Source organism: Zonotrichia leucophrys, chromosome 6 (assembly GCF_028769735.1).
Source record: "Zonotrichia leucophrys gambelii isolate GWCS_2022_RI chromosome 6, RI_Zleu_2.0, whole genome shotgun sequence".
NCBI classification, from domain to species: domain Eukaryota; kingdom Metazoa; phylum Chordata; class Aves; order Passeriformes; family Passerellidae; genus Zonotrichia; species Zonotrichia leucophrys.
Genome location: NC_088176.1, coordinates 18,607,113 through 18,632,532, shown reverse-complemented (window position 1 = coordinate 18,632,532; position 25,420 = coordinate 18,607,113). Strand labels below are relative to the sequence as shown.

At 48.9% G+C, this 25,420-nt stretch overlaps 1 protein-coding gene across 1 annotated transcript; it reads right to left on the bottom strand.

Moving 5' to 3' along the window:
* Window positions 1–1,893: 1,893 nt before the first annotated feature.
* Window positions 1,894–22,925, bottom strand: SCD (stearoyl-CoA desaturase). Its single transcript, XM_064716519.1, has 6 exons — window positions 22,561–22,925; window positions 18,552–18,837; window positions 11,833–11,963; window positions 8,288–8,493; window positions 6,826–7,058; window positions 1,894–5,602 (listed from the first exon to the last, which is right to left on the bottom strand). Exons 1-6 carry the CDS (start codon window positions 22,585–22,587, stop codon window positions 5,403–5,405), a joined length of 1,083 nt encoding a protein of 360 aa, XP_064572589.1. The 5' UTR covers window positions 22,588–22,925; the 3' UTR covers window positions 1,894–5,402.
* Between the last annotated feature and the right edge of the window lie 2,495 nt (window positions 22,926–25,420).

The window sequence follows — 25,420 nt, the reverse complement described above, 5'->3', positions numbered from 1 at the left end:
TGGCCCTTGAGCACATGCCGCTCCGTCCATCCCTCTGCTCTGCACGGCTGCTGTGGTGCCATCTCCTCCACGCGCTCTCCTGGGACTTTGTTCCCTCTTTCCGAAAGTCCCCACGGGCTTGTGGGGCCCGCATGGAGGGTCGGCAGCAGCTGGTGCTTTCTCGCTGTGGTTGGAGCGCATGGCTCGGAGCAGAGCTGGTACCCAGTCCTGCTCCTGGGGGCATTGCTGCCTCCCTTGGGCACCCTCCCTGGTCCTGCTCCCAGGGCCCTGGGCTGGATACACTGGGTTCCCCACAGCTGTGCTCACTGCATCCCACCCCTGGGGAGTGAGTGCATTGCAGCTGGAATCTGTTTTCTCCTAAGGATCACGTTGGCATCTTCAGCATGGTGTGTTCAGACCAAAAAGATGCAGCAAACTCTCCCCTGACAGCCTGCAGCCCTCCCTGCTCTCCCCTCCCTTGGGTCTGAACAAGCAGGCACTTGTTTGCCTGCTCTCTCCTACTCAGCAGAGCTGGCTTGTGCATTAACTCTTCCTTTCCCTCTCCTCTGGTGGGTGGGAGATTTTCAGAGGAGCAAAGTTGGAGTGCACTGGAATTGCAACCCAAATGTGCAGATTACATAGGAAACCAGGAATGATCATGCGTGAAGTCCTTCTAGGCAATGATCTAAAATGCTGAGTTGGCACTGCTGAAGGGCTTGATACTGTAGGAAAACATATTTTGGGCAGGGGATTTAATAACAGTCTTTAACGAAGAGGGAGAGGTTGCGATTGGAGTTGCACTCATGAAATCCAGACAGAGGGATCATTAACTTTATTTTTAGGCTTGGCTGAATAATCAGGAGTTTTGAAGACTTGCCTTCTCTGTTTCACTTGTTTTAGGAGGGGCTGTGCTGTCACAGCTGGGATCAAAAGTGCACCAGATTACCAGAAGAAGCACCTCTCTGTCACTTGTGGGGCCATGGTGCTGTGACCAGCTGATGAGCAGGAGCATTTGCTTTGCTTTTTTCTATAGCTCAAAGCAGCCATGTGTCAAATTGATTCGGCTGGTCACGTACCTCCATGTGGAAGAACACAGCTGCTGGAAGAGCCTCATCCTTCTGTCTTGAGTAATTCTCTTTTTGCCCCCCAGTCCAGTTTGCAATGCTGGCTCTGGCCTTCCCACCAAAGGGCTCTGCAGCAGCAGAAGCTGCAGCTGGAAACCAAAGCATGGGCCTGTTTTTCCCAGGGATTCAGCATGCCCAGCTGCACGGGTCTGGCGGTGCCAGCAAACATGGGCTGGACCAGGGGTCCTAGTGTGCTGCAGGTGGCAAAGATGCCACAAACAAGGCCATCCCCTCTGCCTGCCTGTGCACGGAGCAAGCTGGTGCCACACAGAGATGGCCTTACCACTGTGATCAAAACGCGTTTGGGTGGGGGTGCAGGGAAGCTACTGTCAATAAAGTGCTTCTTGGTCTGGGGATTTCCCCCTTTTCCTTTCACTTCCCGCCAGCTGCAGCAGGGGTGGGGATAAGCAGGGACACTCACTGCTGCATGAGGAAAATTCCCCTGCTGAGGCTGATGAACCCGCCCGACGGGCGGCTGCCGGTATTACGTGTTGTGCCGCATGTGTATCCGCCAGCCGCAGGGCCCTGGCAAGGGGCCCCGGCTGGAATTAACCTGCAGTAACCCCAGGCACAGGGGCAGCCTCGGCGGGGTGTGCCTGCCTGGCCTGCGCTGGAGTATGAAAGCCATTATAATCCACTCATTCATGATGCTTAAAGAGCCAGAGGCGTTTTTCCCCTGGTTCTCCTGGAAGAGAGAAGGGTTTGGAAGCAGTAAGGCACAGCATTCCGGTCCTGATGGAGTATCTTGTGCTTTACCAAGCCCTGCCCACCATGTCATCAGTCAAACAAGTTTTAAAGTAACATTTATCATTTTTATTATGAACAAATAAAATTTCAGATCAGCACAACCAGATGTCTGTTTCCATATTAGTAGAAATTATTTCAAAAAGGTTTTTTTTTCCCGTACACAAAACAGAGATACTACTATGCAGAAATCCCTAAGCTGTGAAAAATTGTATCCTACTCACATTTCAACAGTGACAGAGCTTAGACAATGTGCAGATTCAACTTTCCAATCTTTCCCTGAACACTCAACACTTAGACTTCTGCTCTTCACAATACCAGCAGGGCTGGGAACGGTTTTGGAAAACAAACCAGTCCATGCTTCTGCCAGCAGCGGTGTGTGTGGTTCATACTGTTCCTTCCTGTGCTCGGCTGGTCGGCAGCGAGCCTCACCCACACCTCTGGGAGGCAGGGTGTAACACCCCGTTACAGACAGGGAAACTGAGGCACAGAGTGTTTTTAAGTGACTTCGTCCCAAATCACGCAGTGAGCAAGTTGGTAAGCTGGGAGCGGGTCCCAGCTGCTTTAGCCATAAGGTCCCACTGCTGCTTTTTCTGCTTCCACCTTTCACAGACTCATTTAAGCTAAACATACAGACGATGCGTCCAGGACACAAACATGCCACCAAAAATATATATATATTTATAGGTATATATATATATATCTCAAACAAAGTTCTACTTAAAGTGTTGTATCTGTTTCTTAATCTAACAAAAATTCTAACTCAAATACATTCAAAATCACCTGCACCCACAGTTCAATGTAGGCAATTAAATAATTAAGAAACCCCTTGAATGTTCATAACTCAGAAAAAAAAAAAAACAAAACGGCAAATAGCTGTCAATACTTCTATGTATCTTAAAGAAAGATTTAAGGCACCCAGAGATATTTGCCAATCTACCTTTAAAGTGACTGGACAAACACCAGGACTGTTTGGTTACTGCTCCTCAACTTCCACTCTCATTCCAGATTCTGGACCTGAATCAGCACTTGAAATTTGAAAGGAACCCTTGATGTCAAGCCGTGCTTCTCTGCTGAGAGGATGTGAAATACTGCTGCATTTCACAGCACGCATCTCTACTGCAGAGTATGTCACACTACACCTTTAGGGCACCAGGAGCAAGGAAATCATTCTCCCCTTCTCCCCTCCCCTCCTCCCCTTTCAAATTACTGGCTGGAGCAAATTCATCCTCTGGGGACTTCCATGAGTTCAGAGGGGTTTACACTAGAGCAAAGTCAGCCCACAATTACAGAGCTAACAGTGTTTCTCTTTTTTTGGAGGGCTTTTTGGTTTTTTTCAAATGGTAGGATACAGCTCTAGCCACAACACCCTTTGCTCCAGCCAGCACCCAGGCAGTCAACAGCGTCAGAGCAGTAAGGACGCTGTTACCAGGAGCTGAAGGACTCTCTTCTCCATTTGTCCTTGTTCCTCTTGGCTGGAGACCACATCACTCCTAATGGCTCAAAAACTCAAAGGGTCCCATTGCTGAGCATAAACAAGGTCATGATGGTGGCAGGGAGGGGAAGGTGAGGAGACAGGCTCATTTTCTGAGTAACAAGCTTGTTCTTGTTAAGGAGAACATCACAGAGCTATCCTGGCTCCTGGCGAGTTTCACTGCAGCAGGAGGAAGCAAAGCTGCAGACACTCGCTCCGGTGAAGCTTCCCTGGCTGCGACGTGGCAGAGCTGAGGTGAGGAAATTGGCATCTGCACTGTCTCTGCCTTCCCTGGCCTGCCTGAATAAGGGAGATGCTGCAAACCCCACTCCAATGTCACTTTGTTCCAGCTACCTCTTGTGCTTTCCTCCAGCTCCGATTGATGCATTGAAGCAACAAAAACAGTACTATTGCTACAACTAATAACAATAATAGTAATAAAAATTAATAATAACTAGGAGAATTAAGGGGGAAAAAGCATGTTCAGCTCAGTGAGAGGTGTGATGCCATAACATCCAGAGTGTAACCAACTGCCTGAACTCAAGCTGGTCTCTGTAACTTGCAGGAAACAACACCCACATGAACTTTTTCCCCAGCGCCCTCCAGCTGCATGCCCACATGGCTCGGTGATGTAACTGCCCTTTCTGCAGGCTCAGCCGCCCTCGCTGCCTGTCTCACTGGCAAAGAGCGCGGTGGCAAGATGGCTCGCCGAGGGGGCTGGGAGGCAAGCTAAGGGACTAACAAGGAGCTCCTTCCCACTCCCTCTGGGCAGCAGGGAATGGCAAACCAACACAGCACACCTTGGGCAAGAAAGCACAGAGGTAGCTCACGCTGGTGGCAGTTTCTCACTTTGAGGCCTCAACTTCCTTGAGCCCCCTGTGCCACCTGGCCCCACATTGATGTTTCTCAGGCACTTGTTGAGTGGAGCCCCCAAGGATGAAAATACCTGGTCCTGCAGACACTTTCACTCCTTCCTACACCTGCAGGTGCTCCCTTGTCCTGTCTCTGTGCTCAGCAAAGATGTGGATCTGCCTGCTACCCAGAAGGGACCCTGTTTTTCCAGCACATAAAGCAGCTTAGCTCAGAGGTGGAGCTTTGGTTTACATCCTTCTCCTCCTCTCCATTTAGACAAAGTCCCATTTGCCAGCAAAAATCCCAGTGGTGAATAAAACTCACTATGGGCTGGTCCTCCCCTTGGCAGCCAATGGCACACCCTTCCATCTGTCCTCCTCCTCACTGTGGCTCTCCAAAACAGCTGTGGAGCTCAGAGTCATGCTCTGCCTTCAGTCCCTCGTGGCACAGAGGGCAGTGCAGGGAGGGAGGCTGTGACACCAGAGGGAGTGCAAATTAAGGCCACCAGCACTCCCTCTCCAGTGCTCACTGCTGTTACAGCATCCCCCGGCGAGTGGTGGGGATGTGAAAGAGTCTGGGCACTCTTCTCTCCCCAGCCAGAGTGGCTAGGTGGTGAGGAGCAGTGGAGAACACTTTCCAAGAGACATCTTGGAAAGAAACAACTCTTCTTTCTGATGACAAGAGCAAGGGATGGGTCTGCTTTTCCCAGGAAGAGCAGTTGAGCCATGTCATGTCTGTCAGCAGCCCTTGAGAAAAGAGAAGGGACAGTGGCAGAAACTTTGGGGGGAAGGTAGTGGGGAGAGGGTCACTGACTTTGGCTCAACTCTTCATCTGGCTGGTTCAGGCTTCCCTTAGCTAAATTGTACATAGCTGACTGCAATGGGCCTCCCCAGGCCACTTCCTACCAGCTTCTCTTCCAGGTGTAGACTGGGAAAATGTAAAGCAGGAGACAGGTTAGAGAGACTGGAGAGGAAAACAGAAAGGGAAAGGAGAGGAGGGAAGGGGTGGCCTTGTGTTATAAGGGCAGAGTCCTAGGTCTTAGATACATCCTGCAAAATGCAGCGTGGGAGGGGGGCGTTAAAACTCATTATCTTAAGCAAACTGGTAGCATTATTCAGTAGTTAGTTAACAGAACATTAAACTTTTGTCCAGCGTGTTTGGAGGGGGTGGGAAGGGAGAAAAAAGGAGGAAGGAGAGGTGTGGATGTGTGTGTGAAAGGGAGCGGGAACTCAGCCACTCTTGTGACTTCCATCTCCAGTCCGCAATTTCCGAGCCAGGATGACCTCCTTGGAGACCTTCTTGCGATCGCTGGCCAGCCCCAGGAGGCACATGAGGTCAATGAAGGCTGTGGTTAAGTTGAAGCGCCAGCCAAACTCACTGGTGGAGTAGTCATAAGGGAAGGTGTGGTGGTAGTTGTGGAAGCCTTCTCCTGAAAAACACGACCAGGGAGAGGATGTTGCAGAGCTCTAGGTGACAGACCCTTTATCTTACCCAAAGCACCATATTCTTGTAATAGGCTCTGGATTGAGTCCAGGTTCCTTTCTCCTCTCAGCCCAGTTTCACCCTTCTGCAATCTACCCCATCTCATTTGGGCATCACCCAGCATGCCAGGGCTGAGACAATGACAATCCCAGAGGAGTTTTGGTTCCTCTTGGCTTTAGAGGAAAGTAAGCATATGGCAGGGAACAGTGAAAGGCCCTGGTTCCCCAGCTGCACCAAAAAACCAGAGGATTCCTAATAGTTTTTCCCGTCCCATCACAAGAAATCTTCCAGTATTAATTCAGCTACCAGCTAGACCAGCAGCAAGCCCCCAACAAACCAGGCTAATGAATACTCTCACAACACTGGCAATCCTCATGTCAAATCCAAAGGACATTTCCAGATGAGGAAAAAAGCAGACACCAAACAGACACTTCTACTAAGCAATCTACACCAGTCAGCCACTATCTGGTCTGGACACTCTCAACACTGGCTTCAGTGCTCACCCCTTCAAAGACACTGCCTTGACTCCTGCTCCTACCCCTGAATCTCTGCAGTTCAAATCCCTCTCTACTAAAATTCCACAAGCAGATCCTTTGGTGGTGGAAATCAGTGGAGCCCCACTGAGATACAGTGGTGCAAAACAGATGAGGATTTAGGAAAAACCAATAAGAGCATATGCTGATCCTGGAATGTACTTTACTAGATCTCCAAAATTTCAGTAAAAAATATGAAAGCATCTATCTTGTCTTATCCTCAAGTACCCCCAAAATCACCAGCTGTCCAGAGAACGTGTCAAAATGTGAATCTGCTGGTTTTCAAGTTGACAAATCTCAGAGAGATATGCAGTGACGGCAGCACACGTTTTTTAGTCTAGTGAACATGGCAGAGACATCTGAACAGGGTAAATAAAATATTGCCATTGAGATAAGAAGGTGCTAAGTGTGGCAGAGTCCTTTCCAGCCGGGAAAGAGTCTGATGGGAGCTGATAACCCCACTGCCCTTATGTACTCACTGGCTAGCACAGGAAACATCCTCAGATGCAAAGGCCGAAAGGTGCAGGGGAAATAGGGACACCTGGACTGACAAAAATTCCTAGAAGCAGTTGCAGCCCCAAGAGGCAGTCCCTGTTCTACAGTGCCCCTGAAGCAAAGACACAGATGTTGGACATACCTATGGCCCCCAAGCTGACCAAGGGGTTCTCCCGCGGGTTGATGTTCTGGTCATACGGCCGGTTGCCAAACATGTGAGCAGCACTGTTCACTAGCCAAGTGCAATTGAGCCCTACGGTGTAGCGCAGGATGGCTGGAATGAAGAAGCTGATGATGATGGACTCATCCCAGAAGTACCAGGGCACTACAGATGGCAGTGTGAAGCACAGCAACACCACTGAAGGCTTGTAGTATCTGGAAAGGAAGGGACCAGGAGGAAGGGGTTCAGTGGCAGAGGCAGGACAGGAAGGACTGATTCAGTCCTCCATTTGAAGGATTCATGCTCAGCTATACAGGGAAAATCAAGTGCAGAAATGCCTCACTCCTGAGCCTTGTATCTTTTGCTCTGGATGTGCAGAAGCCATGCCTGGAGATTCCCAAGTCCTATCATCAGGCAAGAGACTCAGACTAAATCCTGCTCTCCTCACATCTGCACAAAGCAATGCTCCCATCACCATGGGGGTGAGTGAGAGTCTACACACTCAGACACCCAGAAAGCTGCTGCTTTTGGCTTCATCTGTCATTTGCTTCTCAGCTGTATTGGTCCCCATAAAGGCAACCCCGTGCTTTCAGAGTCCCACACATGGTCCTTTCTCTGGCTTTGGCCCAGTGCTGCAGCTCCTCCTTGCAGACTTGGCTCTGCCTACAAATACACCCCATCAACAAGTGCAAGCAAGTGGCACAGATGAGCATGTGGGCTCTCTCACACTAGAAGAGTGGGAATAGAGGAAGGTGAACCGCTCTGATGACCCACAAGAAAAGTCAGTCTGGGACTGTACTAGGAACTTCCTGACTTAGGCTGGTTACCTATTTGGGTTAAGTCCCACATCCCTGCAGCCTTTGTGATAGGCTCACCTTCTCTGCATCCTAGTATAGCTCCAGATGGGTGAGAGATACCCTACCCAAGAGGCACCAGTGAATGAAGACTGTTCTTCCCAGTTGCTGCACCTCTCACATCTCCATTTTCAACCCTTCTTTCACCATACTGTTTCCAATAGACTGAGGGAAGAGGGGCACACACATGGCCTGGAAGGTGCACAATCTCCAAGGATGTCTCAGAGGCACCTGTGTGTGGGCTCTGGGCCAGCCAAAGCAGCAGCTGGGCTGTGGGGTGAGCAGGTGTGGAGTGGCTTTGTGGTGGGAATCTCAGCCTGCTGCTGGCAAGATGCTGCAGGATAGGCAGGCAAGAGAAGGGAGTGGGAGGGCTAGAGGTAGCACTGGATTCTAAACATTTCTCATAGGAGAGGAACAGCTCATTTCTCACAGCTCATCTCACAGCAAAGCCTTGAGCATGCTGAAGAGTCACATTTCTCACATGATGCCCTCAATCCTTTCACATTCCATCAAAGCCATTTGAGTTCCCAGCCCATTTGTCTCTGCCCCATTCCCCATGGCTCCCCACTAAGGCTGACCCCACTACTCACCTGCGCTGGAACATCACCACTTTGTCAGCCTTGATGTCACTGAGGTCCAGCTTCTGTCCCTTCTCGATGACATCGGGGTGCTTGCGCACAAGCAGCCAGCCAATGTGGGAGAAGAAGAAGCCGCGCATGGCGTTGTGTGGGTCTGCGTCTGTTTCAGAGAACTTGTGATGGACACGGTGGTCCCGGACCCACTCGTAGATGTCATTCTGCAAGTCAGCAGGAGTGAAAACTTAGGGTCAGGGCTGGAGATGTTCCCTCTGAATTACAAAGTGGCCCGAAATGCTTAAATACGTAAATCCTGTTGACCTGAACTTGTATCAGTGGCATTATGTCTCAGTAGGGTTTGGGATTTCTGACCTTTAAAATAGAGGTTGAGTTTTGGCTGCACCTCTCCTGTTTTTTGGGAAGCAGCTCCAGGGGTGCCTCATTGCTGCTGCTCTTTGATTGGCCAACTCTGGGCTGGGGGGGGGGGGTGGTTTGCACCACACCCATAGTGCTGCAGGCTCTGATTGGTCAGCCTGTGCCCCACCCCTGCAGCAGCCACTCTCATTGGCTGGCTGGTGCCTCCTCTCCTATGCTCGGCTCCTGTCCCATCCCCATCCCTGTCCCCATCCCCATCCCTGCACAGTGCCAGGCGAGGCTGACCTGCCCCTTCCCTCTACCTGACATTTCCCATAGGTCATCCTGCCTTGCTTGTCCTGGGATTGCCTAATCAGATGTTTAACTTCGGGGGGGCAAGGCTTTTTTCAACTTTTTTTTTTCCGCTAGAAATCAAACAGTCTTAAAATTAAGGTCCCTTTTTAGAAGGAGCACAAACACACCCTTTCAATGACATTTCTCAAAAATACCTCTCTTCAGCCCCATTACTGTTCAATTTAAGCAGCAAAATCAATACCATTTGGAAAATGTAAACGCTTTAATCATTTGTATTATGAAATGATTGCTTTTGCTAGTTTTAAGATTAGATTTTCATAAGCCTGTGATCATTTATTTGTATCAAGATTTCAATGAGCTTAAAGCCATGTATTACACCATCCTAGAAAACATGAAATAGAGATCTAACCATGGCTCTATTACCTGTATTACACAAGAGGCTCCTTAATCACCTGCATAACCAGGACTTTTCCTGAAAACACTTTGAAGACAGGGAAATGGCATAACCATCCCTATTTCTTGCCTCGAAAGACTAATGGACTTGTACACACAGGGAGCCTGTAACAGAGACTCAACTCCTCAAGTCCTTTTCAGGTATTGTAACCACTCCTCCTTTACCTGAGATAAAATGATTTACCTGCAGGCCATTCAAGAAGGCAATGATAGACATGGACCAGGGTTAAAGTCTTGCTTGTTTCCTAATAGTGGGAACTGCCGCCTTCCTTCCAGCCAAATATCTCCAAGTATCAGCAGCCCTTGCTGATCATGGCCAGAGCCTGGTCACTCAGCATTCCCCCAGAAGAGGGTGGCCCAGCTGCCCTCCTTATCTAAGTAAGCAGAGAAACTCAACCAGTACCTATGCTGGAAAAGTTCCACCCGTGACCCAAAGTCTCTTTCACATCCCAGACCCTACACAGCACCATGTAACATGAGCAAGCCCAGTCTGAAAGTTGACAGACAACTCGGGCTTGCACATATCGGAAGGTTTTCCCTGTCCTGCTGGAGGCAGGAGGCACAAATTTGGAAAGAGACCATGTAACACAGCTGGATCATGGTATGACTTCATCTACCCCATCATCCTGTCTACAAACAAAATCAGGAGTCTCAAACCTGAAAAATCTGTATCTTGACCCAAACTTTAGCTCATTAACTTTTCTACAGCTCTTATTTTGGGCCCACCTCTAACTGCAACCCTGACTGAAAATCATGACTTTCTGAGAAGAGCAAGCAAAGCCAAGGAGAATGTCTTCTTCCCTGGCATATCCCAGCTACAGGCCATAACCATGAGACCTTCTGTTGTGCTGCAGCTGACAGGTCTTGCAGGTGAGTGAAAAAGCCAGTTAGATGCAGAATTCATAAATTCTCTGAAATTACAAGTCACAGGTCTCTGAGCAGCCAACAGATGTTTTCTGGAGGACCTAAGATAAGACAGTCCATAAACTTCCGTGATCTTAAAAGTTCCTGATCTCCTCTGCTGCCACTAATAGGAATGAGAGAAATTCAAAATAAATCTTCTCTTGATCTCACTGAAAGTAACTACTAAAAAAATCCATGGGGAATAGTATCGAATTTTCACTAAAACTTTGGATTAGTTCCTATTGAAGCGGAAATATCTCTCTGCCTCTCATCTTTGTCTGTTCCTATCCCCTACAGCAATAGCTCAGCAAATTCTTTCCCCCTCTGCCCTATAACCCTGTGAAAGATGGTCTTTGTACAGGACTGGCTAATACACAGCAACCCATCCTGCTGCCTTGCTGAGTGCTGGACCACTGGCTGGAATCAGCAGCTTGGTCCCTCCCCTTCCTCATCAAAGACAGCTGTTTGGTACTATCAGAGAAGAAGAAATTCATTGATGTTTTAGAAAGTTTTTCAAAGCTTAGAAAACTTTACTCTGTTTTGATTACATGTAAAAAAAAATCATATCCTCTGGAGAATTACTTAAGAGCACAGCACTGATATTTTTGTGTTCACCTTTTTATAGCAGAAAGTGCTGCATTCTTACACCTTCCTGAGTCCTTCCCACAGACAAGCAACCCTTCAGTACAGTTGGAGGATGGAGTGTTGCTAGAGCTGACTTTCAGCAGCACGCCTGAGAGGATTTATTTTTCTGTGCCATGCCAATCTGGGTTTTCACTCTGACTTCCACAGATTTGCAGTTTTGTTTGTTTTGGGGACTGTGAAGTACTCTCACAGTAGTTAGGCAATATCCTGAGTTAAGAGCTCTTTGGGAGGTGAAGCAATCTCCCAAGGTGCTTAACAGTGCCTGCAGTCACTTGTGCCACTGAATGGGCCCAACCCTTCTCTCCTTAAAACATCACTGACCTGGGACAGCTCTCTGGAAGCCAGTGGAGCGATTTGTAACATGATTAGTCCTAAATATCACTCTTCTGAATGAGAGAAACATCCCCTAAATCTCAACAAGTTCTTGGTCTTTATGAAGTAGCAAATTCTACATCCTGCAGAATTCTACAATCCTTGGCTTAGCAGATGTCTTCTCCTTTATCAGCCACACAGCAAAAGGAGAGTGAGGCAACACCAGGAAAACACTTAACACTTCCACACCTCTGTCATGGGACCTGGTGCAAGCACAGGGAGACCACACCTTAAGACAAAGGTACATTCCTGCTTCAGAGATTTCCTACCCCTGTCTTTGGCCTGTTGTCCTCTCAACACTGGGCTTGTCTCAGAGTCAGCCTCTGATGGGACAAGGTAAAGACAACGAGACAGACTCCAGCATTGCAGTGTTAGATGGAAAGGGCTGTCTTCTTCCTAACAACAGGTAGTAGATAGAATAGAGGAGCCTCTTCATCAGATTGTGTCCCCTATCTGGGACAGGGATTCATGGGAGCACCTCCTTCTGAGGAGCAGTGGGACACTGAGGAAATGCTTACCTGGAAGGCCATGGAGTTGGCAATAGTCAGGAAGATGCGCAGGGGCAGCGTGGCTTTGTAGGAGCGATGACTCCAGAGGCGGTGAGATCCAGCTGTGATCCCCAGGGCACTCACCACGAAACACAGAAGAGCTACAAAGGAAAAGAAGGTGTTTGAGCAGTTGGAGCAAAGCTTCAGGCAGGGCAACACAAAGGTGGGCCTTCCCCCAAAGCTGTATAAGCAAGAGAGGAATCCATGGAGAGCAGATTGCGGCAATAAAACTCCATGTGAGATTGACCAAACTACCACTGGCCTCCTAGGCAATGTGGACAAAGCAATTCAGTTCTTCATCTCTAACAAGGAAGGAGGCTCCCCCTTAGAAGACTCACAAGGGCTGGTTCTTCAGCATAGTGCCATCTGTCATAGTGCAGAGTAGCCAAAATTGTATAAACTGGCTACTTTCATAAAGCACTGTGGTAAAAGCACTGCAGTCCATCAGGGAACAGTTTCTCCCTTTTCTTCCACCCCAAATACTCCAGGCTCTTGCTTTCCCATCTCACCAAACCCCAATAAATCTCTTTTGCATTATTTCCACCCTGAGATGGTAGATAATCTTAGCATTCTTGAGTGGGACAACTCAAGCCCAGGGTTAGGTTTTTTTTCTGCTCCCTTTCTCAGCAGAAGCTGGCAAAAAAAAGATCTAACCTATCCTCCCACTGAAGTCTGGGTTTCACCTTCAGCTCTAGCACTGGTTTAAAAGCTGCCCAGAGGCTACTGTTCCTAGGGTCTTTTTGATCCCTCCCTCTGCTCAAGTCCTGCACCTTTCACAGAAGGAAACCCCAAGGCTAATGATTCATTGCAAGTTGTGCCCATGGCAGATGCAGATGTTGCTGTGCCCTGTTGAGCTTTGAGGCTGCTTCGTGTGTTCCCTCTTCACACAGGGCAAAAGGAATTCCTTGCCCCTCTGGCATCTAGTAACAAACCACATCCCTCTCCCAATACATCATGAATTATATTTGCCCTGGTCTGTGTGCCTGTTTGCCCTCCTGGGAATTCCGGAAATTAACCTCAGCTCCAGCACCTGATCCTAAAACGGAAATGGAGAAAAGATCCCAAGAGTTTCATAGCAGCATTACACTAGGAAAGTAGGGTAAGAAGAAAATTGGTTCTGCAAATTAACTCTTCCTCTAGAAGGAAGGGTCAGGAAGTTTGGTAGAAAGAGAGCATTCAACAGCTGGTTTGCTCTGCAAGCTCAGACACAAAGAGGGAAGGGTGCACATTTGTGAACAGGTCTACTGATCCACCTCTAGTCCTCTCATGGAAGCAGTGCCTTCTTACCAGTCCCCCAGGGCAAACTTTTTCTGGTATAAATTTGCATATTTCAGCCAATTGTATCAATCATGAAAAGAGTTCCTTATTCCTTCACATAAGTGCATGGATAGGAATTGCTGGTAATATGCTTGACATTCAGCCGTTCAGTCCAGCCAAATGGCTCTAATCAAGTTTGTCTTGAATCCAGAAAACCAGATACTCTGACAGAAACTTGTCTGGAATCAGAAATCTGAGACCTCTGCCAGGCATGGCCCGATTCTTTAATTCAAAATAATACAGGCTTTATTTCTGCTCATCTCCTGCTTCATCTTCCTTCTGTCACCTCCTTTTTGTTGTTCTACATTCCCAGCGTAATCACTTATCCACTAAAAGCCTGTCTTGGATGTCTTCTGGCCCCTTAAACTTGCATGAACTCTTCTCACTTCCATCCCACTGCACAAGAGTGTCTGCTGATCTGACTGTGATTCCCCATCTTCATCTTCTCCCTTGGTTCCCTGCCTGCTGCTGAGTGCAGCACAAGCCTTGGACCAGCACAACTCTGCCTTGTGTCTCCCAGCACCATGGCAGTCTTTCAGAAGAGCCAAGCATGCAAATACAGCAGGATCCAGCCTTTCCAAGAGACAACAGAGCTGAACAAAGCTCACAAAGCTGTCAAATGCAGACAATTATACAGACAATTCTCAGAATTTGCCTGTGGATACCCCTCTTGGGAAAAGATGACACCAGCAACAATGACATTATCAGCAAGCACAGGGAATCACAAAAGAGATGTGATGGGGACACCAACAGACTCCAAACCCAGACAACCCAGTATCTGCTTTTGGGTGTCCTGTCCTGGAAGCTTTTGTAAAAAAATTGGAAAAGTACCCACTGCTTTTGGGTGCCCTGGCATAGAACAGACTCAGCCTCTATCCAAAGCCTGTGAACCTCAGCAGCTCATGCTGACTTCTCTTGGACCTGCATCCCAGGTCACTACAATGGCCATAACTCTCTAATTATAATCTTGTGCTGCCTGGCCTCATGCCCGTGTACAGAAGCTGTAGTTTATCTAAGAGGCAGACACTTTCTGTGGCAAAGCAACTGATTCTCAGTCTATGCATTGATGGCACCAGCCCCACAGAAAGCCAGACCCTACCTGGAGACAATTAGATCCATCATATCTAAGAGTTTATGTGACAGTGACAGGACATGCACAATGACTGAAATCCTTGTGGAATACAGAAGAATCCAGTACCTTTATGATTCAGAGAGTTCACCCCCACAAACAGATACAGTGATGATCAATCATTGCATAGTCAGGGAATCAGCATCTCACAGGGAAGAAGAAAAACTCCTCCAAGATCATTCACTAAGAATTTAATTGAAAAGAGAGTAGAGAAGGTGAAATAAAGTAGCACAGATTTTCACACCTGCCCTGTGACGCTGCCCCAAACTGAAGGACTTAGGGACTCCATCAGCTGAGGATTCAAAGTCATTTTCCATCCTTTGAACTACACGAGATTCAAAATACTGGCAACTCACAGGTAATATTTCCAGTGACCCATTCAACTGGAATACAAAGAATTATGACCACTGACAGTAATAAGCACTCAATGCTCCAAAAATTAAACAGAAAACATTCTGCATTCAGTCATAGCTATGACTCATTAAGCTTTACCTCTTTAGGGCTCAGATTCAGACCCAAGCTATGATGAGAAACCAGGAATGTGCTGAAAGCATTGCCACCTGCAGTGAACACCAAGGATGTTTACATGTAAAGAGGTGCTCCTGATGCAGCATGTGTCCTTGGGCTTTTGCTCTGTGCACGACTGTTCCCTCCTTGCTGCCCAGTCTCTGTTAGCCAGGTGAGTCCTGCTACTCTCAGGAGAAAGATACCAGGGGCAATGAAATTTACAGCCTGCACAAAGGGAAGAGTGTTTAGGAGGAGCAATAGGATCTGCTGTCACTGAAACCTAACTTCCCTGCCACACTCAGAGAAGCACACCACCTGCTACTTTAGCCTGGAGGGAGCACTAAGTGGTAAGGTGTTGCCAGCTATAGTCTTGATGGGAAAGTAAAAAAACCACTGTAAACACTTTGCTGGTCGTATCTCTGGGGGTAGTATTGGCTGAGATTTTCTGACTGTCAGTTGCCTAAATTACCCAGCAAGGTTCACCTTGGTCCAAAGATAATACAGCAACAACAAAATATGGTATCAACCCATGCTCCTAGAGCCTCTGGCACTGCAGGGATCTGAGGTGTTGACAGAGCACCATGTCGAGAGGAACCATTCTTGTTTACAAACACTGCGTCCAGGCCAACAGGAGCTAGGACAATTACTGACAATTACAAATACTGCTGCATCCAAGGGCTAAAAAGCCTACCCACAAATCATGTTTCCAGCGAGGATCTGAGCAATTGGAGAAGAAACTGCCCATCACCTTTGCATCCTGCCCTTTAAGACGCAGTCTCTGTGCCATTTAGCAAATGACATAAAATGTGCCCATGATCCTTGAAAAGACTAAGCAAGACTTTGAGAAGTGCAGTGGAAAAGACAATAAATAAAAGGGGACCTGACTAGAAAGCCAGTGCTGGACAGGCTCGGAGAGCTCTTGTGATGGTGAGCTCTCACCTGATCAACAACCCGAGCTCATTCTGGGAGGCTCTGTACCAGAAAGAGATCAGGGGAGACAATGCACACAGCAACGCAGAACAGCAAACAATGATGAAGGCAGGGCTGGGGAGCTTGAGAGACAAAGAGGAATCAGCACACAGAGAAACGAAAACAAAAGAGGACAGTCACCAATATAACTGGTTTCAAAGGGACAGGAACATCAAGGAGATGGTGGCCTGGATGAAGTAGGTATAAACAATAGATAAATTACAGAAGGTAGATGAGCCACCAGGCCCCACAGCTGCCTGTTGCAACACAACAGAGAACACCCGAGACCATGCTAATTTTATATTATATGTAAACAATCTAAGGAAGAAATTATCTGAAAAACAAACAAAGAAACAAGCAAAAACTCCAGCAGCTCCAGAACTACCATTGCTAGAGCTGGCCTGCCATGAGCCCATGGTGTACTGCCACAAGCAACCCAAGTCACTGCTGCACTATCCTTGTGTGTAACATGGGAACTGTAGTCCTCTCCCTGCTACCAGAGGGTGATGGGAAAAAACACCAAGTCACTGACATGACATGACAGCCACAGATGCCTTGTATATGCCAAATAAAGGTATGAGCTGAGAAAAAGGCAATGCAAGGAGCAAGAAGCCTTGTGCTGAGAAGGTAGACATGTGGAGGATCAGAGTATTCCAGTTCCAGTTAGTGCTGGAGGACAATGGACTATAAGGGAACTCTGAATTGGCTGTAAGGTGCCACAAACAGTGGTACTTTCCTGGAACAGGAGTGCAGGACAGGGAGCTTCGTGGAGCTACTCCAACTCGGGTAAAGCCAGATAGATCTTCAGCCAGTCCAGAACAGTGCAGTTCCCCCAAACACCATGTCCTTCTCCCATTCCCAGAACATGTCACTCCAGAATCCACCATGGAATCTTGCAGTGCCTCATAGTGGCAGGGGAGCAACTGGCACTTCCCATCAGGGGACTGAGCGAAGAGAGCAGGAAAGATTGACATCAGATAAAAAGCAAAGCAGATGCCTGGGAAGTGCCATGAGATGCCATACAAACATCCTAAAGAGGTGCACAGTTGCAAAGACATTGCCTCAGAGACCATTTTGGAGTAGGGTGGGGTTTAGCAGAATGCAAAACAGCATTAACTTTCTGGATAAAGATGCTCAAGCCCTCGTACGTATCCCAAGGGCACTCAAGGGATAAGGGTTGGATGGATTTGGAAATCATGGAGCATATCAGCAGCTTGAAATGAAGTCAGTAAATTCAACTCACTTTTTTTCCTTCTCCTTGCCCAAACATCCTGAGGTTATCTGACTGGAGTTGGAGGACTCAGGCTGTCACTTCAGTGAGTGAGAGAAGCCAGCAGTCTTTGCTTAGCCTCCAGCCCAGGGATGGGACACACAGAACAGGACCAAGAGCCCTGAAATGCTCCTCCAACATCATGCTGAGGCTGCATGTTCTGCCCAGCTCTGACAGGCCAGGGGAAAGTACAGCCTGTCAGGTTTTAACAAGGGAAAGGCCCAGAAAAGTCTTCTTTCACAACATCCCCCTGAAAGGCCATGACTGCACAAGGGAACACATCAAGGCCTCTGCTTTTGCTGTAGCCAGGCCCTGGCTGTTGCCTCCAGTGAGGAGGCAGACCCCTGCCTGTGAGAGGCTGATAAGGATAAGAGGAACAGCCTGGCCATCCAGGAAGCCATCTCCTTCCCAGTTCAGCTGTGAAACTTGTTGCACACAGCCATCAGGAAGACAGACTTTGAGAGGGTGACAAACCAGGTGGATCGCCCCAGGGCCCTTCCATAGCCAGCCTGACCAGGAAGCAGGAGCACTACTGAACCCAAAAGCCATCCCAGCAGACCTCAATCTAGACTGCTGCTTTTTGTTTCAGGATGTTCTGTTTCACAGGGAGGCAGGGGCTGGATGCAATCTCTCGACCTCCCTACTGGGAGCCATTTGGTTTCTGGACTCCTCCAGGGGTCCACACAAAGGCTCATGGAAAGCAAAGCTCTCCTGCAGAGTGGGCCCTGGGCCCAGCTGTCTTTCAAGCAGTCAGAGGAGAAGTTTGGTTCCTACCCAGGGCAAGATCCCTGAGAAAGCAGAGCTTTCCCTAGCTACCTTCTGCTGGGTTGTGCTTTCCACTGGAATTTGCTGCCTGGAGAGATGCTTATTTATTTTCTGAAAGTCATCAGGCTTAGTTCCGGGATGACAGTGGCTAATCTGTGCTTTTTTAAGAATGATAAAAGACCTGAGCTTCAGACTTAATTCTTGACTTTTATCTTCAGCACAACTGTATTTTGTCTCTTTTCCCTCATACACACATTGAGGCTCTGTGGGATTTACACTTCCCTGGTAAGGACAGGAATGGTTCTCGTGTCTCATGCCAAGTAGTGCTCTGTACCTGGCCTCCCCAAAAACCCGTTCAGGTGCTCTTGCTAGCATCTTTCTTCCTAACTTTCTGGCACTGTCACAGTACTCTATCAAACAGTTTTTGTGCTTCACCCCAGAAGCAGCTACACATCCAAGGATATTTCCAATCCTAATGTCTGTGAATCAAGTTTGTTCTTTGAGCAGACAAGCCAAATCCCTGCCAAATCTTTCCCTCTCATGTGTGACCTTACAAGAGACACTAGCAAGTCCTTCCACAGCTTGCTACAAATCTGGCTGAAGAGCTGCTTCTAGAAGCCCCCTGCTTCTTTCTCTCTCATCCCCAAGTCTATGGCGCTGGAGGAAAAAAAACCCCACCCAACAGACTGGGGGGTTGCAGATGCCCAGAAACAGACAGAGGAATGTGCTTACCCCACGCCAGTGTCTGGATCTTTGCAGAGGGTATCAGCGTCAAGGCGAACAGAGCCCCGAGGTGCAGCAGGCTCATGAGGATAATGTTCCTCCAGACGTATCGCAGTGGGGGCTTGGGGCCCTCTTTCTCCCGGTAGGTCTCATCAAAGATATCGTCTACCATGCCCCGGTCTGCTGCCAAGTCCTCATGGTTGAGTAAGTCCTTCCCCGTGACGGCGTTTCCATTACTGGTCACCCGGGAGGTGACTGTGCCACCAGCAGTGGTGCTGGAGGTGGAGGAGAACTCCTTGAAGAGGTAGCAGTGGATATTTTCAAGAAAGGAAAGAAGGGAAAACAAAATAAGAAGTTGGTGATTATCAATTCAAGAAATATAAACACATGCATCTAGGCAGACAGTGTAAAGATTCACAGCCTGTAGTTTCCCTGGAAGGCTCCATTCTTTCAGCTGAGCCCTTGGCACAAAGATCCTGCTCTGGCCACATGGAGTCATGGCCTGAGAGGACGGGGACCTGCTCTTTCTGGAGAGGAGGTGAATGGTAGGTAGGGTGCCAAAAGTAAAAAAAATACTTGAAAGCCAGTCTCTTTTCCACCAGTGCCTTTGGTGAGATCATTTGCAGACTGCAAGGATTTTTATTTTCATTCAGTTTGATTAGTGGATGGTTTTAGGTGGGTCTGGGCTTGTGCATAAATGGACAACAAAAAGGAAATCTTGTGAATGAATAAAGAGGTGGAAGAGAAATATGGTCTCAAACACAGTTTTATAATAAATCAATGGGCTGCTCCTGAAATCCTACTTATTTGTCACCCCACCTGGGATCACAGGGGAACATCAGGAAGATCCGCAGGGGGATTCCTCTGCCTCCTTATCTTGCCCGCCTCACCTTCCAAGATGGGATGTGGCAAGACCAATATGCGTGAAGATCAGTGGACGGAAGCAGTCAGGTGAGGTACTTCTAGTTAGAACTGCAGCTACTTATCCTGTGCGTGCTGCTAAGACTCTTATCCCTCTCTCATTTCCCACCCACAAGCAAACTGAGGCAAGGGAAGACAATCCTCTGATCTATGGCCACCAGCATGTAGAGAGGAAGTTTTAAGCAGCAAAATTGGCTCAGCTTGGCTCCTGGCTCCCTTCTGTAACTGTGACACAACATTCCCTCAGAACACGCTTGTTTGCCCTGGCTGAGTGACAGCCTGCCCCATCAGGCATGCATGACAAAAGGAGCAGGCAGGACTGACCCCAATGAGACAGGTCAGTGAACCCTGAATCACCGATTGCCATCTCCATCCAGACAGCCCGTGCTTGCTGGTACTGTGCCTGCTGCTACTCGCAGCCCTTTGTCAGCCTCAAGTGCCCAACGTGGCCCCACCCGGGGCTGCCAAGCACGTGGGATGCAAGGGTGTGTCCCACACACATCACCCCATCCCCTGCCCCTTGGGACACATCCCTCTGCCACCCAGACTGCTGCCTCCATGGGTGAAGGGGCACTACAGGTCAGCCAGCAGGAACAGGAGGGCTGAGACTGCGGGACGGAGCATGGTCAAGCTGAGAAAGCTCCTTTCCCTATAGAAATCTCTGCTGAATTAGCAGCAAATTCCCACTCAGGTGTTCAGAATTCATAAAAGACCACCATCCTGCCATGGCCTAGTTTCCTGAGGGAGGCATTAAAATCAGGCCAGGCAGCTGACGTGGCCACCCCAACTCCTCCCTTTCCCAAGGGTTGAAACTGGAGGGTTACAGACATACCTTCCGATGGGGAGGAGCTGGCAAGCCTGACAGATTCCCCACATTTGGGAAGTAAAATGATCTCTACAGAGGAGCGCTTTCAGTTTTTCCTCGGGGAATCAAAGGTTTGAAAGGAAAAAAACTGGACACAAAGTATCCTGCTGCCTTCACTGCACACAGGCAAGCTGCTGAGCTTGGGACTAGCTCTTCTGCATCCTGGCTATCTCTGCCTGCTTTCCCAGTTAAACGTTTTAAGGGTAGGATACTCTCATCTCCTAGAGAATTTAGAGGTAATCCCCACACCAAAAGAATCATGAGAAATGGCTGCTAATCCAGAGATTAGGCAAGGAGAAGTCCTGCCTGTTCCCAAGTGTTAGATATTCTCATCTAGCATTTTGGCAGAAAGGTACAATTTTCTTTCTTGGCTGCAAGACAATCTACCAAAAAGACCCAAGACTTGTCTATGCAGGAAAAATTCCCAGCAGTGATTGGTGGTATAATTAGACAGGTAACACACCCCATATGGACATGCTGCTTCCAGAGTAAGAATGTGGGGTTGGAGTTGCATTTTTCTCCTCCGTGATAGCTTATGTCACCGTCAAAGTTACACAGAGGCAGAGGAGGAGGAGGGAAAGTGCAAAGAAAACAGCAGAGAGGAAAAAAATCTCTTCTGGAGTTGTAGTAGCCACATGAGGAATTTTACCAGCATACCTATGCTGCTGGAATTACACTGATATAATCAGGCTGGTCAATTCTCACATGTAAGCTAACCTTGAACAAAAGGGCTATAAAGCAGCTGTGAAACAGCTCCACCGTTACAAACTTGGTGGGAGGAGCATGGGGGGATGAGGGAGGGAGAGAGGTAGAAACGGGGGAAACGAGGAAAGAAAGAGGATTTTTGTCCCCTTATGACCATAGTGGCTCCTACCGAGGAAAATGGGATGGAGATTGATCTGGAGTTTAGGGCTGAGAGAGGGAGGAGGCCAGCTAAATAATTTTCATTAGCTTTCCCTCATTTCTGAATGGCTTTGCAGCTCTCATCTGCAGAACAGATGTGTTTCCCCATCTACACCCCCACCTCCCCAGCACTGAACATGCCATAGGTGATCCTGGCACCCAGCCAGCTTACACAACCAGCTGCAGCTCAAAGGCTCCTGCAGCGGGCACGGTGTATGGGCCCCAGGGCACTGAATCTCGGGTCCGGCATATTTCAATATGCCCAGCATGACCCAGGGACAGGATTCTTTCCAGCTTCCAGGATATGACCCAAAATACATGCCAAAACCATGAAACATGGTTTGAACACACTGCCTTTGACATCCGTTTTGGAAGGGGGGGAAAGTAAAGTTCTTTACATCACAGCATGCCTGGAAGGTCATGGCACCTGCACAAAAGCACCAAGGGAGACCCTGGGTGCTGCTGACAGGAAAAGAGCAGGGGTATGATTTACATCCACTTCTAGGCATTGGCAGAGGGGGGAAGGATGAGAAGGTGGGAGCACAAACACCAGAATCAAGCGCCTGCCTCCTCCCCTTGGGCAAAGGGTGGCTGCCGTAAGGGTCAAAAATAAAAATTAAAATCTTTAAAAATCCAACACTCCACATGTCTTACTGGTTATTATTCAGACCTCCTTATGCCAAAAATGGGCAGTCTCCCTATTGTATGCTTGCTTGGCTCAAGCAATGCAGTCACAGTTATTCATTTCATCTGGGCAGCCGGCTTTCACCTTGCGTCTGTCCTAGAGACGCTTCCTGCTGCAGTATTTGATTTTAAAACACTGCGAGTAAAACCCCTTTCTTATAAAAAATAAAATTAATTAAGAAATGTTTTTTTAAATCCCAGTCTGAGCATTATAAAAAAATCTATGACTTCTTGGCACAAAAGATCTTCTTGAATAGCCCTTCATGCTATTCAAGCACCCAGGATGTTTCGATGGGTGTTTTCAAAATAACCCTGTATTTTATACTCAGTCTACCTGAGGCCACAGGATCCAGGAAGATCACCCCAAAGGCGGATGTCTCCGCTTCATCCGCGGGCTCCCCACCAGGCTTGGGCGATGTTTTAAGTTCCCACTGAGCCCCTTCGCTTCCCCGGCTGCAAAGCGGTGCGGAGAGGACCGGGCACGCACGTGTGAATACGTGTGTGTGTGCACGCACAGACACGCGTGGATGCCCACACCTTCCTCCCCAGCACAGCAGCAGCGCAGCAGCGCTGTCGGAGCCGCGGAGATGAAGGAAGAAGGGGCGAGGGGAAGACAAAGCACCCGCACCCCGGGGCCCCGCTCACCTCCTCTTGCAGCAAGTGCGCAGGCATGGGGCGGCCCTGTCTGTGCTCCTCGGCGCGGTACGCGGGCGCGCAGCTCCCCGGCTACGTCGAGAGGCTGGCTCCGGTCGGCTCCTCGCTCGGCGAGCTCTGCGGCTGGCGGAGGCGGGTGCGGAGCTATTTAAGGGGGGCTGCTTGCTCGGATGCTGGCGGGGCTGGACTCTACGCGCCCCGGCCTCCCGGTGACCCCCTGCCCGCGGCTGGGATGCGCGGGGTCAGCGCGGAGGGCGGCGAATCGCGGCGGGGGCCCGGCTCTCGACGTAGCCGGGGGGAGAGGCGGGGCGGAGCGGGCAGGGGGGCGGGAGGGAGGAAGGATGCTGAGGAAGAGGAGGATGACGAGGGCCAGGCTCTCTCATGATGCCTGGCTGCTTTTTTCTTTTTTTTTTTCCTTCCTTTTTTTTTTTTTTTTTCTCCCCTCCCTCCCCCTTGCGAGCTGATTGGTTGCGGGAAATTTGGTGCCACCTCGGCTTGCCGTCGCCATTGGCTGCCCGCAATCTGCTGTTCGCTCCCCGCGGCGCGCACCCTGCGCGCCCCGCTGCGCGCCCTGCTCCGCGCACGGTCCCGCGCCCCGCTCCGCGCCCGCCGGGGCTGCTGCGGTGCCCCGGGAGCCCCTTCCGCCCCTTCCGCCGCCGCGAGGGCCGCCCCTCATGGAATAAGGGGCTCCCGAGGGGTGAGGGATGTCGGGAGCCCCGTTCCCCTTCCCCGGCTGGATGTGGGTTACGGCGGGGGAATAAGGGGATTCAGCATGAAACATTTGCTCTGTAGTGGGGATCTGTCTGGGGCGCAATCTGCACGTGTGTGCGCGTATGGAAAGCACACATTCCTGCAGAACAACGTACGTCCCGATAAGCATGTATGTCTGTGTAGATGTCCATCACGATATGCGCAAATAGTTTGGAAACTGTTGGCTGTAACATTTTAAAAAGAATCCTGTCTGTTGTCCCCAGAAAACAGTGCCTTCAGCAGAGGATGGGAGGAAAAAGTAGTAGCTCAGTTTGCCATCAGCTGTTTTCCTTAACAACCTTCCTGCTAGCCAGTAGTGCCAGCAATATTCAGTCTTTATCCAAAACCCAAGATCTATCCGAAATTCAAACTCTATCCCACAGAGACCTTCACTATTAAAAGTGAAAACCAGGGCTCTTACAAATCAAACCCTTTCGGTGGCAGAGCCGGAGGCAGCTTTCCTAACTCCACCGTGTGGTCACTGTGCCAGACGCCTCAGTGATTTAGCACCAAGGCTTAGGGTACCCTACAGCCATCACCCTGGCCAGGACCTCGTGTAGCTCCTTCCCCTACTCAATAGTGTGTCCCGTGTTCAGTTTCTGTCCCCTGCTGACACATGAGTCATTTTGGGAGTGGAGCACGGACGTGAAAAGCCAAAAGTGTGCCCATTATCCTCTGATGTATATCCCGTCTGGAGCTCTCCTGCAGTGATGGAGCTGACCACACGAGGTGCAGATAGACAACCAAGATCTTGCAGAGTCCATCCCTGGGCTGATCCTGCTCAGACATATCGAGACTTATTCAGTGGCAGCTGTCAAAAGTGAGTTGCATTGTAATCACTGGAAGGGAAAAGTGACAACGAAAAACAGTAGCCCATTTGTTCTCCAGATACAGAGGTGTCCAGCAAAGGCAAAAATATGTCCCTGCTTTTTCATTACATGATCATGGACAAAGAGGTGTGTGAGGAGTATGTGTTTAAACTTGATATTAGGATCTTGAGTCGTGCCTACCTTTTGAGACACAATATCTAAACTGAGAGCCCAAATCAGAAGATGTTCCTGGATGGTGAAAGCAGACATGAGTCAGGGAGAGACTTTCAACCGTCTCTTTTAAGACTCTCCATTAAATGTTTGGTTAACAACACTGAGGATAAATTATGTTTGAATTAAAGATTCTACCTATTTTCTATGTGAGTGCTGAAAGAACTACAAACTGAGCTAAAAACTACCCCAAGGAAACCCAACTCCTGCTATTTCCAAAAGAAAACAAGAAAATAAATAATTTTTTAAAAAAATAAGGTGGTACTTGATGATTTTAAAAAGGTACTCTCCAGCTCATAACACATGGGGAAAATAATCTCAATGTCATGAACCAGGGGCAGACCTGGAATTGCTACTGATGGATGACAGTGAAGCTTTGGGGAATTCAAGGTTTGCAGTTTTGCAGATACTCAGACCCACCAGAGCTCTTTCCTTTTCCACAGGTTTCTTTCCTCAGACATGGAGTACAACTATGAGGCATTATACAGGGCAGCTAGACTTTTACCCTCTAAAATTGAGAACACATTTGGCTGCTCCCTCACAACATGAATAAGTTTTCTGCATATTCCCCTGCTCAGTTAGCTTGGGGGGTGGCCATCACAATTTTATTTTTTTTTTTTTTGCATAGAGGGAAAGATGGATCTTTACCATCGTTGAGGCTGTGCTCACCTGGCAGGTTTCAAGTGTTCTGTGCCAAGGACAGTCCTGAGAAATGCCCTGCACAGCTTGGCCAACTTCTCCAGCTGCCATTTTCATCACCTTTGCAACAGGTTAATGCTCCTGAATGTGGCCACGAGGTTCAGGCATTGACACCTTGGTGAGAAAGTGGAGAGTCTGCAGTGTGGTTTGCTTTTCCAGTGCTTGGACTGCTGCAGATCTGGCCTTGCTGTTGAAAAGCATTTTGGCCCTATGTGGGCTAGAGGCTTGGCCATGCTGTGCCAGCCAGGCTCCCTCCTGTGGAGAGCTGTTGGCCATGCCAGTGGCCTGCACCCTGCACACCCCTGGCCCACCATCCAGCCCTGCCCATCTGAGCCCCAGCTGCAGACTTCTGTCTCAGCTCT

Excerpts from the sequence above, each read along its gene's own strand:
- SCD (XM_064716519.1), bottom strand. The coding sequence starts at position 22,587 with ATGCCTGCGCACTTGCTGCAAGAGGAG. Across the intron at positions 11,964-18,551 it reads GATCCAGACACTGGCGTGGG|CTCTTCTGTGTTTCGTGGTG; the intron begins GTAAGCACATTC and ends TTTCCTTTGTAG. Across the intron at positions 8,494-11,832 it reads CCAACTCCATGGCCTTCCAG|AATGACATCTACGAGTGGGT; the intron begins GTAAGCATTTCC and ends GCTGACTTGCAG.